This window comes from Bufo bufo, chromosome 1, assembly GCF_905171765.1.
Source record: "Bufo bufo chromosome 1, aBufBuf1.1, whole genome shotgun sequence".
NCBI classification, from domain to species: domain Eukaryota; kingdom Metazoa; phylum Chordata; class Amphibia; order Anura; family Bufonidae; genus Bufo; species Bufo bufo.
In genome coordinates, this window is record NC_053389.1 from 384,082,617 (window position 1) to 384,098,609 (window position 15,993).

The 15,993-nt window shown below is 44.7% G+C and overlaps 1 protein-coding gene across 2 annotated transcripts in view; it reads left to right on the top strand.

The window, feature by feature from the left end:
* Window positions 1-4,625: 4,625 nt before the first annotated feature.
* Window positions 4,626-15,993, top strand: part of DBN1 (drebrin 1) — a 144,836-nt gene continuing 133,468 nt past the window's right edge. For both annotated transcript variants that reach the window (XM_040405497.1, XM_040405506.1), the window contains exon 1: window positions 4,626-4,794. In XM_040405497.1, the coding sequence (XP_040261431.1) occupies window positions 4,709-4,794 (86 nt within the window). In that variant the 5' untranslated portion in view covers window positions 4,626-4,708. The remainder of the gene's footprint in view (window positions 4,795-15,993) is intronic.

Consider the following 15,993-nt stretch of genomic DNA (forward strand, 5'->3'; position numbering starts at 1 on the left):
AAACAACTGTGGTGGATGACCGAAGAATTCTTTCCCTGGTGAAGAAAACACCATTCACAGCAGTTGGCCAGATCAAGAATCTTCCAGGAGGTAGGTGTATGTGTGTCAAAGTCAACAATCAAGAGAAGACTTCACCAGAGTGAATACAGAGGGTTCACCACAAGATGTAAACCATTGGTGAGCCTCAAAAACAGGAAGGCCAGATTTGAGTTTGCCAAATGACATCTAAAAAAGCCTTCACAGTTCTGGAACAACCTCCTATGGACAGGTGAGACCAAGATCAACTTGTACCAGAGTGATGGGAAGAGAAGAGTATGGAGAAGGAAAGGAACTGCTCATGATCTGAAGTATACCACCTCATCAGTGAAGCATGGTGGTGGTAGTGTCATGGCGTGGGCATGTATAGCTGCCAATGGAACTGGTTCTCTTGTATTTATTGATGATGTGACTGCTGATAAAAGCAGCAGGATGAATTCTGAAGTGTTTCGGCCAATATTATCTGTTCATATTCAGCCAAATGTTTCAGAACTCATTGGACGGCGCTTCACAGTGCAGATGGACAATGACCCAAAGCATACTGCAAAAGCAATCAAAGAGTTTTTTAAGGGAAAGAAGTGGAATGTTATGGCCAAGTCAATCACCTGACCTGAATCCGATTGAGCATGCATTTCACTTGCTGAAGACAAAACTGAAGGGAAAATGCCCCAAGAACAAGTAGGAACTGAAGACAGTTGCCGTAGAGGCCTGGCAGAGCATCACCAGGGATGAAACCCAGCGCCTGGTGATGTCTATGCGTTCCAGACTTCAGGCTGTAATTGACTGCAAAGGATTTGCAACCAAGTATTAAAAATTTAAAGTTTGATCTATGATTATTATTATTATTACGTCCCATTACTTTTGATCCCTTAACAAGTGGGAGGCACATATGCCAACTGTTGTAATTCCTACACCGTTCACCTGATTTGGATGTAAATACCCTCCAACTATAGCTGACTGCCTGCAGTTAAAGAACATCTTGTTTATTTAATTTCAAATCCATTGTGGTGGTGTATACACCCTGTACAGAATTATTAGGCAAATTAGTATTTTGACCACATCATCCACTTTATGCATGTTGTCCTACTCCAAGCTGTATAGGCTCGAAAGCCTACTACCAATTAAGCATATTAGGTGATGTGCATCTCTGTAATGAGAAGGGGTGTGGTCTAATGACATCAACACCCTATATCAGGTGTGCATAATTATTAGGCAACTTCCTTTCCTTTGGCAAAATGGGTCAAAAGAAGGACTTGACAGGCTCAGAAAAGTCAAAAATAGTGAGATATCTTGCAGAGGGATGCAGCACTCTTAAAATTGCAAAGCTTCTGAAGCGTGATCATCGAACAATCAAGCGTTTCATTCAAAATAGTCAACAGGGTCGCAAGAAGCGTGTGGAAAAACCAAGGCGCAAAATAACTGCCCATGAACTGAGAAAAGGCAAGCGTGCAGCTGCCAAGATGCCACTTGCCACCAGTTTGGCCATATTTCAGAGCTGCAACATCACTGGAGTGCCCAAAAGCACAAGGTGTGCAATACTCAGAGACATGGCCAAAGTAAGAAAGGCTGAAAGACGACCACCACTGAACAAGACACACAAGCTGAAACGTCAAGACTGGGCCAAGAAATATCTCAAGACTGATTTTTCTAAGGTTTTATGGACTGATGAAATGAGAGTGAGTCTTGATGGGCCAGATGGATGGGCCCGTGGCTGGATTGGTAAAGGGCAGAGAGCTCCAGTCCGACTCAGACGCCAGCAAGGTGGAGGTGGAGTACTGGTTTGGGTTGGTATCATCAAAGATGAGCTTGTGGGGCCTTTTCGGGTTAAGGGTGGAGTCAAGCTCAACTCCCAGTCCTACTGCCAGTTTCTGGAAGACACCTTCTTCAAGCAGTGGTACAGGAAGAAGTCTGCATCCTTCAAGAAAAACATGATTTTCATGCAGGACAATGCTCCATCACACGCGTCCAAGTACTCCACAGCGTGGCTGGCAAGAAAGGATATAAAAGAAGAAAATCTAATGACATGGCCTCCTTGTTCACCTGATCTGAACCCCATTGAGAACCTGTGGTCCATCATCAAATGTGAGATTTACAAGGAGGGAAAACAGTACACCTCTCTGAACAGTGTCTGGGAGGCTGTGGTTGCTGCTGCACGCAATGTTGATGGTGAACAAATCAAAACACGGACAGAATCCATGGATGGCAGGCTTTTGAGTGTCCTTGCAAAGAAAGGTGGCTATATTGGTCACTGATTTGTTTTTGTTTTGTTTTTGAATGTCAGAAATGTATATTTGTGAATGTTGAGATGTTATATTGGTTTCACTGGTAAAAATAAATAATTGAAATGGGTATATATTTGTTTTTTGTTAAGTTGCCTAATAATTATGCACAGTAATAGTCACCTGCACACACAGATATCCCCCTAAAATAGCTAAAACTAAAAACAAACTAAAAACTACTTCCAAAAATATTCAGCTTTGATATTAATGAGTTTTTTGGGTTCATTGAGAACACGGTTGTTGTTCAATAATAAAATTAATCCTCAAAAATACAACTTGCCTAATAATTCTGCACTCCCTGTAGAGCCAATAATGTTAGAATTGTGTCGATGTCCCAATATTTATGGACCTGACTGTATCTCAGCGAGAAAGGTAGAAAACAGACTGGAGGCAGCTACGAATAAGGACCGGAGGAAAAAGACACCACAAGTGGAACAACACTAACTTTAGAAGTCTGGGAGCTAGCTTGAAAAGCATGTGCAGCCAGAGACCGAACTGGTGCACACTGCTTTCTTAAATAGGGGAAGGGGAGGGCACAGACCAATCCCCCCAGCTCCCAAAGGAAAAAACTAGAGATTTAACTAAAAATCCCCACAAAAGCAGCGGTCACTGTAAATCCTCCATCAGGAGGAAGCATGCGAAATAAAATACCTAAAATGTTCGAGCGAAAACGCGAAAAAAATTGCGTTGAACGGAATACCCAGAAGTGACACAACGTCACTTCCGGAAGATGGCGGCGCCCAGGGACCGAGAAACCTGGACCGAGGATGCCGCCAACATACCTCAGCCAGGCGCGGCCGCAAATAAGCTGCCAGCCAAACTAACAAGGTAAAAAAGAGCAGGACAACCCCGTTACCCAATGAAAAAAAGGATCCCCGCACTTTCCATAAGAAAAAAACAGTGGGCTGGGGGTTGACTCCCTCCTTTTAAGGGGATACTTAATTGTTAAATTGAGTTATTATGCTTGGGATCATTAAACATTCCGCCGGTCCTACCAGTCCACAGGGGGTGGTTAACCCCATCTGTGCTGCTGGTAGGACGTAAGGGAAAACGCATTGCACTCGCGCAGAAAAAACTGACTGCAATTGTGTGCCTACTCACGCGGGTTTCCTGCAATGCACACGCGACGCATCGGGAGCAAATCCGGAACGCCCGTGTGAAAGAGGCCTTAGGCTTGGGATACATGTGTTAGCAACAGCAAGTCACCGAAAGGAATTTGTTTGCGACTTGCTAACAGTGTGTGAGTTTGCTGTAGAAACACTGCAAAGTCACAGAAAAGCCGCAGGAGAGTTGCATGTCGCACGTGACTTTTATTAAAGTCAATGGAGTAATAGTCGTATGCGACTTGCAACACAAACTCCATCAGGTCTGGATTTTTTTGCAGCTGTCACATGTCAGTATGTCACACTGAGACACCATTGACAATCATTAGATACAATGCCACACGACACATCTCACCGGGTAGCTTCAGCCTTATGGGGTGAGACCATTCTAATGTTATAAGGATTGTCTATGCCACTGTGGTAAGTTTATTTTACATGGCCGGACCATTGTACCAAACAAGCACTGTTACCTTTTGTGTCACCCCTATCTCCATAGATTGTAAGCTCTTGTGAGCAGGGCCCTCATTCCTCTTGTTCTAATTATTGACTTGTCTGTTGGTATGTTATATACATTAGGCCTAATGCACACAAACGTATTTTCTTTCCGTGTCCGTTTCGTTTTTCCGCGGACCGTATGCAGACCCATTCACTTCAATGAGTCCGTGTGCATTCCGTTTCCATATGTCCGAATTTCCATTCCGCAAAAAAAAAACATGTCCTATTATTGTCCGCATTATGGACAAGGATAGGACCGTTCTATGAAGGGCCAGCTGTTCCGTTCCGCAAAATACGGAATGCACACAGATGTCATCCTTATTTTTTGCGGATCCATTTTACATATGGTCGTGTGCATGAGCCCTAAGGATTATTATTATTCTAGCAATGTTTCCAGACAATTGGAGTCTCTTTATGGTGCAGATATACTTTTTAATGGCTGACAAACCTAAAAGCAATGCATTGTGGTATCCTCCATTTAACCAGTAGGACCTATGTTACATGAGGTGAGATTATGGTATGCACTTTCCCAGTGGCCAGTATGTCAGGGAATACAGAGCAGCAGTCGCCTGACACCAGTGCACATGATGTACACAGCCATACCTGGGGTAAATAGTGGTTTGGGCTCGCCCGTCCCCGCACTAGGACCCCGCAGCTCCCCCTCCCGCCCTGGCCCTCCCCTTCCTCAGCTGCAGTTACTGCCTCCACCTCTCTCCATCTCTCTCCTCCTCATCCCTCCCTCAGTCCGCTGCCTTGTCTCTCCATCCCCCGGCACACAGTCAGCCTGTAGCCGGCATGGCCACCGTTAGCTTCAAACCCCATCGCCTGGAGCTGCTGGCTGCCTATCATGATGTCATCCATGAGCAGACCCCTGTAGACTGGTGAGTGAGAGCGGCGTTAGGACCCTGCTGCGCCCGAGGAACTTGTGGGGCACCTGGCACTGTGATGTGGGCACGTGTACGGGCACTGCATTGTGCTGCATTAAGAATGGGAGTGCTGGTTGTTATGCAGGGGTGACATTGCCATTCTTTGCAGGGCATTGTCGGGGTTATGCACGGGCTGGTGGGTAAGTGGGTGCATTTGATAAAATGGTGCAGTACATAAGGTAATGTGGAGAAACAGGGCAGGGCTGTGGGGGAGGGGCCTTAGTCCTGCAGGGATCGGGGTGACTGTAGCATGTAGGGCACTACTACACACAATGAGGAGGATGCATAGAGTGGCAACAGCTGGCATATCTATAGGGATGTTTGGCACATGATTGTATGAGGGGTGGGGCGCAGCACTGGCCACCTAGGATGCATTGTTTGGGCCATGTTGTGTAGGCATGGGCCACCTGTCAGGGTATAGCCCTTGGCACAGTAAGGGATTTGCTTGCCCATCTTACGGGGATGGAAGTCTGATGGGATTAATCCTAGGCTGGTCAGGTGGTAGAGAAGCTTGCCAGGCTGCAGTTGTAGCCAGCTAGGGTGGCACCGGCAGGCAGATGGCATTGTACACTGCCTGGGATGCTTAGCTGTGCAGAGGTCTGGATGGGGGCTGCCTCTTTGTGTCTGGTGATCTGCAGAAAGGGAATTGGAGGACATTACAGAAGAACAGGGAGGGTGGGTCACAACATAGGAAGGAGTCCAGTTCTCGGCTCTGTTATCTGAGATGATTTAGGGGGGATCGTGTGGGAGGGGACCTTAGGGAGACATTGAGAACTTACATTTGGGTGGGGAAGGCATGGAGGGAGGAGGGGGATCAGACAAATCATTACAGCATGTGAAAGAAATGGTTGAGGTCAGCTCCTGGGATTGCTGGGACGTGCTCGCTTTAGGGGTTAATTTACCTCTTCTTGGAGGCAGCTGGGTGCACCCTGTTATTGAGGGATAGAAGAAACCTGTGGGTGGGGGATGATGCAGCTCTGGGCCAGCTCACAACCCCTAACTGGCTATTACCTCATCCCTTCATTTCTTCCCGTCTTTGTTCCCTGCTTCTTTGCTTTGTTCTGTAGGTTTTCAGTTTTTTTCATTATGTATCTATGTCCTGTCAATCGGTAACACTGGACAATCTCATCCTGTCTTCATCTGGCCATAGATGGAACCATTACACGCACCTCGCAGTGCGTGCTGTGATACTGGAGGAATAGATTTAGGGCCCATGTGCACCAATTTGTCACTGGCCAAATGAATGGGTCAGGAAGAAAAACGGATACACCCCAATGTCACATGGCTACGACCATGCTTCCTAGGGTGACATCTGAATCGGGCCGATTGTTTTTCCACCTAATAGAACAAATCATGTAATCTAATAGACATAATAATAATCTCAATAAGATATATATATTTCAGTACTGCTTTTCTTTATTACCGCTTCCACCCTGAAGTGTTATTGCCTTTGTCTTGTGTCTCTTGACAACTTGTAGTAATATTGCAGTACAGCAATTTCAGGTCTCTTCACTATACGGTATTTCTACATTTCTGACCCCTGTCCTCCTGCCCTTTGTCCTATCTCTGTCCACAGACATCCAGTTGTTACATAAAACGCCCCCTGTCCCATTCTGGCTAAAATATGTTTGCTATATTTGGAGTTGGGGAGGAATTTTCCCCCTAATATTGGGCAAATGGCATCTGCCTCCTCTGAATCATCGCTGTAGGATTATAGCTTGGGCCTGAAGAGTAATTGCATACATTTACAGGGATCATTAAGTGGCCATATAATTCACATTTATTATATGGAATTCTATATATACAGTTTATTTTTTTCAATGATCACAACTTTCAAAATGGCAGAATGGGGACATCCATATATTATCATCTAGGGTAGATTTAATGCCTTAAAGACACCTGTCACTTTTCCAAATATATCTCTTTTAGTAACTACTTGCATTCCTCATGCCATAAAGATTCTGGAAATCTCTTCATATAAATCAGTGTTCTGTTCATTTATTATTCCTACTAGACATTTTAAAATAAAGGTACAACTTGGTGTTACCAGTTGGGTGTGCACTGCACAGCCTGACACTGTCCCATCAGTGCTGCCAGGGACACACCACACCCTAACTGGTAACATCTATTTGTAGATTTATTAAAAACTGATAGTAGCAGTAACAGAGGAACAGAACACCATAGAGTTATAGTAAAAGATGGCCCAGGATTACCGGTATTGCACGGCAAATGTAAGTAGTTGCCAAAACAGACATGTCAGAAATGTTTACGGATCATTTCCGATCCCTCCTTTTTATTACTCATGTACCAGACCCCTGCATGTTGCTTTTTTTGTGGACCACTGATACTTCTCTTGGATCTCCCCTGTGTTGACCAGCTCCATGGATTATGCCATGTCTAGTTTGTCTATACCAGTGATGGTAAACCTTTTAGAGACCGAGTGCCCAAACTGCAATCAAATACCCACTTATTTATCGCAAAGTGCTAACACGGCAATTTAACCTGAATACCAATATAGTATATCTTCCATGTACTTTACCATTTAGCTATAATAGCTTAATAGCCTACATTCAGTGTGCTGCCTGTGCTGTTCATAGTGCGTCCTGTGCTGATGAATGGCAGGAAAAGTCTAAAGCATATTGGTACGCCATAGACTTTTTCCAAGGCGCGGGTGCCCACAGAGAGGGCTCTGAGTGCCGCCTCTGGCACCCGTGCCATAGGTTCGCCATCACTGGTCTATACTGTCCTCCAGCCACCATTCTTCTCTTGGATCTCACCAGTGTTCACCAGCTCCGTTATATTGTTGTACTAGACCTCCACTCCAAGGACTATCCTAATTTATGTCTAGACTATCCACCAGCCACCATTCCTCTCTTGCATCTCACCAGTGTTCACCAGCTGTATTATTTTGTTGTACTAGACCTCAACTCCATGGTTTATGTCTAGACCAGGCATCCTCAAACTGAGGCCCTCCAGCTGTTGTAAAACTACAACTCCCACAATGCCCTGCTGTAGGCTGATACCCGTAGGCTGTTCAAGCATGCTGGGAGTTGTAGTTTTTCAGCAGCTGGAGGGCCGCAGTTTGAGGATGCCTGGTCTAGACTGTCCTCCAGCCACCATTCTTTCCTTGGATCTACCCTTCTCTTGGATCTCACCAGTGTTCACCAGCTCTATTATATTGTTGCACTAGAGTAGACCTCCACTCCATAGATTACGCCATTTTATCTCTAGACCAGGGATCAGCAACATTTGGCACTCCAGGTGTTCTGAAATGACAACTCCAGATTGCACAATTCACTTTTATAGGAGTTAGAGAACAACTGAGCATGTTTGCATGCTGTGAGTTGTAGTTTCACAGCCGCTGGAATGCCGAAGGTTGCAGATGCATGGTCTAGACCAGGCATGGCAACCTGAGGCTCTCCAGCTGTTGCAAAACTACAACTCCCAGCATGCCCAGGCTACCTACAGCTATCGGCCTATAGCAAGGCAAGGTGGGAGTTGTAGTTTTACAACAGCTGGAAAGCCTCAGGTTGGCCATGCCTGGTCTAGACTGTCCTCCAGCCCCCATTCTTCTCCTGGATCTCACTAGTGTTCACCAGCTGTATTATATTCTTGTACTAGACCTCCACTCCAAGGAGTATCCTAATTTATGTCTAGACTTTCCTCCAGCCCCCATTCTTCTCTTGGATCTCACTAGTGTTCACCAGCTCTATTATATTGTTGTACTAGACCTCCACTCCAAGCACTATCCCAGTTTAATGTCCAGACTGTCCTCCAGCCACCTTCTTCTTTTTCGTCCTTGCAAGACACCCACCTTTAGGTCTCATCTCTGTCCACACATCCTTCAATTCCATGTTTAGATCCTCATAACTTTTGAGTTTCTACATGAAGAAATGATGGCTTTGATCACTTCATATTGTCAATGTAATGGTATAAGCTAGGAATACAGCGAAGCCTTTGCTGGCACATTTCCCCTTTGTTTTTAGTTCACTAATGAAATCTGAGTCCTGCTTCCAGTAGTTGCTGAGCTTCAGTGTGTTATACATTTGGGTGTACTGCGCATGGGATACAGCTGTGTCTTGTACCACTGCATTGCCCTGACATCTGATCATTGGCAGGAACAGCTGGTGTCTGATCCTTAGAGCCACTTACTACAGTGGATATTTCTGTTATGTAGAATCTATTGGCTGCAACACTGATCTGAGGGAAAAAACGTGTGAATAGGTAAATAGTGTGAGTTAGGCTACCTTCACATCTGCCTCTGGCTTTTCTGGCAGAGAATGTATGGACATATTTGCCTGGGAGCAGCTGGATCTTTGCTGGACCCTGTTATAGTCAATGGGGTCCGGCAGGCAGGTGGCAGTACTCCGGCGTGCTGTTCTCTACCGGGACAGCCTGTCTGAGGTGCTGTCATAGATGTGAAACTTTCAATCACAGTGCAGAAGGCACAGCAGTTGAAGAGAGAGCAGAGCCTCTAGGTGTAACGGCAACACCCATGTTGCTCCAAGAGGGCAATGTTGGCACATATGAACATGGGACCAACACAGATGCCTTCAGCTGCCAAGTGCACATGTAACAGGTCAGCCAGTGTTATAGGTGCAGATCTGCTGACAGATGCCTTTAACCACCTCCGGACCGCTGTACGCACAGACGCGTCCTGGAGGTGGTTGATTCATTCCTCCTGGACGCGCCGGCGCGTCCTCTCGCGAGACGCGAGATTTCCTGTGAACGCGCGCACACAGGCGCGCGCTCACAGGAACGGAAGGTAAGAGAGTTGATCTCCAGCCTGCCAGCGGCGATCGTTCGCTGGCAGGCTGGAGATGTGTTTTTTTTAACCCCTAACAGGTATATTAGACGCTGTTTTGATAACAGCGTCTAATATACCTGCTACCTGGTCCTCTGGTGGTCCCATTTGTTTGGATCGACCACCAGAGGACACAGGTAGCTCAGTAAAGTCCCACCAAGCACCACTACACTACACTACACCCCCCCCCCGTCACTTATTAACCCCTTATTAGCCCCTGATCACCCCTAATCACCCCTGATCACCCCATATAGACTCCCTGATCACCCCCCTGTCATTGATTACCCCCCTGTCATTGATCAACCCCCTGTAAAGCTCCATTCAGATGTCCGCATGATTTTTACGGATCCACTGATAGATGGATCGGATCCGCAAAACGCATCCGGACGTCTGAATGAAGCCTTACAGGGGCATGATCAATGACTGTGGTTATCACCCCATATAGACTCCCTGATCACCCCCCTGTCATTGATCACCCCCCTGTCATTGATTACCCCCCTGTAAAGCTCCATTCAGACGTCCGCATGATTTTTACGGATCCACTGATAGATGGATCGGATCCGCAAAACGCATCCGGACGTCTGAATGAAGCCTTACAGGGGCATGATCAATGACTGTGGTGATCACCCCATATAGACTCCCTGATCACCCCATATAGACTCCCTGATCACCCCCCTGTAAAGCTCCATTCAGATGTCCGCATGATTTTTACGGATCCACTGATAGATGGATCGGATCCGCAAAACGCATCCGGACGTCTGAATGAAGCCTTACAGGGGCATGATCAATGACTGTGGTGATCACCCCATATAGACTCCCTGATCACCCCCCTGTCATTGATTACCCCCCTGTCATTGATCACCCCCCTGTAAAGCTCCATTCAGACGTCCGCATGATTTTTACGGATCCACTGATGGATGGATCGGATCCGCAAAACGCATCCGGACGTCTGAATGAAGCCTTACACGGGCGTGATAAATGACTGTGGTTATCACCCCATATAGACTCCCTGATCACCCCCCTGTCATTGATCACCACCCCTGTCATTGATCACCACCCCTGTCATTGATCACCCCCCTGTCATTGATCACCCCCCTGTCATTGATCACCCCCCCTGTCATTGATCACCCCCCTGTCATTGATCACCCCCCTGTCATTGATCACCCCCCTGTCATTGATCACCCCCCTGTCATTGATCACCCCCCTGTTATTGATCAACCCCCTGTCATTGATCAACCCCCCTGTCATTGATCACCCCCCTGTCATTGATCACCCCCCTGTAAGGCTCCATTCAGACATTTTTTTGGCCCAAGTTAGCGGAATTATTTTTATTTTTTCTTACAAAGTCTCATATTCCACTAACTTGTGACAAAAAATTAAATCTCACATGAACTCACCATACCCCTCACGGAATCCAAATGCGTAAAATTTTTTAGACATTTATATTCCAGACTTCTTCTCACGCTTTAGGGCCCCTAGAATGCCAGGGCAGTATAAATACCCCACATGTGACCCCATTTCGGAAAGAAGACACCCCCAGGTATTCCGTGAGGGGCATATTGAGTCCATGAAAGATTGAAATTTTTGTCCCAAGTTAGCGGAACGGGAGACTTTGTGAGAAAAAAATAAAAAATATCAATTTCCGCTAACTTGTGCCAAAAAAAAAAAATTTCTATGAACTCGCCTTGCCCCTCATTGAATACCTTGGGGTGTCTTCTTTCCAAAATGGGGTCACATGTGGGGTATTTATACTGCCCTGGCATTCTAGGGGCCCCAAAGCGTGAGAAGAAGTCTGGTATCCAAATGTCTAAAAATGCCCTCCTAAAAGGAATTTGGGCCCCTTTGCCCACCTAGGCTGCAAAAAAGTGTCACACATCTGGTATCTCCGTACTCAGGAGAAGGTGGGGAATGTGTTTTGGGGTGTCATTTTACATATACCCATGCTGGGTGAGATAAATATCTTGGTCAAATGCCAACTTTGTATAAAAAAATGGGAAAAGTTGTCTTTTGCCAAGATATTTCTCTCACCCAGCATGGGTATATGTAAAAAGACACCCCAAAACACATTCCCCAACTTCTCCTGAGTACGGAGATACCACATGTGTGGCACTTTTTTGAAGCCTAGGTGGGCAAAGGGGCCCATATTCCAAAGAGCACCTTTTGGATTTCACTGGTCATTTACCTACTTACCACACATTAGGGCCCCTGGAAAATGCCAGGGCAGTATAACTACCCCACAAGTGACCCCATTTTGGAAAGAAGACACCCCAAGGTATTCCGTGAGGGGCATGGCGAGTTCCTAGAATTTTTTATTTTTTGTCACAAGTTAGTGGAAAATGATGATTTTTTTTATATATTTTTTTTTTTCATACAAAGTCTCATATTCCACTAACTTGTGACAAAAAATAAAAACTTCCATGAACTCACTATGCCCATCAGCGAATACCTTGGGGTCTCTTCTTTCCAAAATGGGGTCACTTGTGGGGTAGTTATACTGCCCTGGCATTCTAGGGGCCCAAATGTGTGCTAAGGAGTTTGAAATCAAATTCTGTAAAAAATGACGAGTGAAATCCGAAAGGTGCTCTTTGGAATATGGGCCCCTTTGCCCACCTAGGCTGCAAAAAAGTGTCACACATCTGGTATCTCCGTATTCAGGAGAAGTTGGGGAATGTGTTTTGGGGTGTCTTTTTACATATACCCATGCTGGGTGAGAGAAATATCTTGGCAAAAGACAACTTTTCCCATTTTTTTATACAAAGTTGGCATTTGACCAAGATATTTATCTCACCCAGCATGGGTATATGTAAAATGACACCCCAAAACACATTCCCCAACTTCTACTGAATACGGAGATACCAGATGTGTGACACTTTTTTGCAGCCTAGGTGGGCAAAGGGGCCCACATTCCAAAGAGCACCTTTCGGATTTCACTGGTCAGTTTTTACAGAATTTGATTTCAAACTCCTTACCACACATTTGGGCCCCTAGAATGCCAGGGCAGTATAACTACCCCACAAGTGACCCCATTTTGGAAAGAAGAGACCCCAAGGTATTTCGTGATGGGCATAGTGAGTTCATGGAAGTTTTTATTTTTTGTCACAAGTTAGTGGAATATGAGACTTTGTAAGAAAAAAAAATCAAAAAAAAAAAATCATCATTTTCCGCTAACTTGTGACAAAAAATAAAAAGTTCTATGAACTCACTATGCCCATCAGCGAATACCTTAGGGTGTGTACTTTCCGAAATGGGGTCATTTGTGGGGTGTTTGTACTGTCTGGGCATTGTAGAACCTCAGGAAACATGACAGGTGCTCAGAAAGTCAGAGCTGCTTCAAAAAGCGGAAATTCACATTTTTGTACCATAGTTTGTAAACGCTATAACTTTTACCCAAACCATTTTTTTTTTACCCAAACATTTTTTTTTTATCAAAGACATGTAGAACAATAAATTTAGAGCAAAATTTATATATGGATGTCATTTTTTTTGCAAAATTTTACAACTGAAAGTGAAAAATGTCATTTTTTTGCAAAAAAATCGTAAAATTTCGATTAATAACAAAAAAAGTAAAAATGTCAGCAGCAATGAAATACCACCAAATGAAAGCTCTATTAGTGAGAAGAAAAGGAGGTAGAATTCATTTGGGTGGTAAGTTGCATGACCGAGCAATAAATGGTGAAAGTAGGGTAGGTCAGAAGTGTAAAAAGTGGCTTGGTCTTTCAGGGTGTTTAAGCACTGGGGGCTGAGGTGGTTAAAGAGCACCTGTTGGCAGGATTAACCCTATTAAGCCAGACATACTACATGGTAGGGTTGATTCTGCTGGTTAAGATGATACCTGGTTTGTGAAAATCTGATGCAACGTTCCAAAAAGAGAACTTTTTTATTCTTTATGAAAATGAAAGCTTCAATGTGTGGGGTGGGGTTGTGTCCATCACTGGACAGCTGAGGTGCAGGAGGGATTAGGCCCCGCCACTGGGTACTTTGAAGCCAAAATTTGAATAAAGAATACGTTTTTTATCTTTGGAACACCACAAGCTATTTTCACAAAACGGGTATCATTTTAATCAGCAGGATCAAGTAGTATACCTGGTTTAATAGAATTGATCCTTCTGACAGTGCACACAAATGTGCTCGATAACATACTTTTTAGGGGCTATTCACACAGGTGAATTCTGGACATATTGCTTCCCAGGCCATGACACATATAAGTAAGGCCTCATGCACATGGCCGTGGTTTGGGTCCGCTTCAGAGCCACATTTTTTGCCGGTTGGATGCGGACCTATTCACATCAACGGGGCCCCAAAGGATGGGAACAGCACTCCAAAAAAAAAAATATATAATAGAACATGCCCTATTCAAGGACAAGGTTAGGACTGCTCTATTGTGGGCCGGACGTTACGTTCCGCAAAATGCAGAACGCACACAGATGGTATACGTGTTTTGCGGATCTGCAATTTGCGGACCGCAAAATGGACACGGTCATGTGCATGAGGCTTAATACAGATGGATAATAAGTCCAGAATACGCTCATGTGAATAGCCCCTTAAAGACCATTTCCACTAAGAAAGGACCACCAATTACAGCCCTACACATTTACTATAGTTTGCAGCAGAATATGGACTTAAGTTATAACAGAAATCTTGACCAGCGCCTAGTAGGTGTAGATTTAGTTTTTGCTGCATGGAGGTCACAGATGCAACAAAGACTGGCATGTGAAACACCATCCTTGTATAAATGACCCCCAATCTGCAAACAACTGATAGGCACAGGGCAGTTTCCAGTTAATCCTGTGCTCTTTGGATCACATCTGGAGCTATGCTAAGTTTAAAGGCTCTGAACCCTGACATAACTTCTTCGCTCATTCAGCATGAATGAGTGGAGCATGCTTCCTCTTGTCCTGTCCTGCAGCGCACAGGGCAAGGGCCTTTTCTTTACCTCCAATGACGTACCAGGTCTCAGAATGTATTTCCGCCTAACCGTGAGCCCAGTGACGTCACTGGCACTAATGGGTGGTCTTTAACGCTGCCCTTGCCTGTCACCGGGATCACTGCTAGGTGGAAGCCTCTGCCTAGCAACGTGAGAGTGTTAACAAAACAATGGAATGCTCCGATGCTAGACTCAATCATGCTGAATGAGTGAAGAAGGGGTTATGTCTGGGTTCAACTCTGAACCCAGACAACCCCTCTAAGGAATCAACCATACAGACGTTTTTGAACATGCATATTTTGTATTTAATTATGGTGAAATTTTGCCACAGAATGTAGCATATTATGCTACACCCCTTCCCTTGCAAAGTCACTCCCCTTTTCTGTTAACGTATGCCCCTATGTCAGGCAAAGCTCAGATAATTTCTGTAAACTTGGATGTGCAAAATTGCTACAGATTTTGGTGAACTCTAGGCACACTCACATTGGTAACTGTTGCTCATTGTTTATATGGTGTTTATTTTTGAGAATTGTGCACTTCTACATTTCCCACCCTGAAGTAGATACTGGCAGATGTATCAAGGTATACCCAATCATTATAGAAATTATTTCCCCTATTGGGACTAAAAAATAATACGGTAGTTATCGGTTAATAAAGTTTATTTAAAAAAGCCTTTTTTTTTTTCAGAAGGTTTTTTTTTTTTTTGTAAATGTGGTAAATAAAAATACACAAATATACAACACTGTGTTTGCCAGAGCCATAATGTTTTTTTTAGGCTACTTTCACACTAGCGTTGTTTTAATCCGGCGTTCAATTCCGACACCGGAACTGCCCGCCGGATCCGGAAAAACGTGTGAAAACGGATTACATTTGAATCCTGATCAGGATTTTGATCACAATGAAAAAATGCATTGGAAAAAACGGATCCGCCATTTATGGACTTTAACTTTTTTTTCACATTTTCGGGTTTAACATGCAAAAGCCGGATCCGTTTTGACTGAACACACAGTGCCAGATCCGGCGTTAATGCAAGTCAATGGGAAAAAGGCCTGATCCGGCGTTCAGTCAAAGTGTTCAGGCTTTTTGGCCGGAGGTAAAAATACTGCATGCTACGTTTTTCTGAAAAGCCTGATCAGTCAAAAAGACTGAACTGAAGACATCCTGATGCATCCTGAAGGACTGACTCTCCATTCAGAATGCATGGGGATAAAACTGATCAGTTCTTTTCCGGATTTGAGCCCCTAGGACGGAACTCAACGCCGGAAAAGAAAAACGCTAGTGTGAAAGTAGCCTTAAACTGCTTTGTAAACCAGATAAAAAATGCGCCCCTAAAAATTATAAATGTTAAGCCAGAAGTCCCATATACCCCCCGCCCCCGAAAATAGTACCAATGAACATACTGTAGCACTCATTATGGCTAAACCAG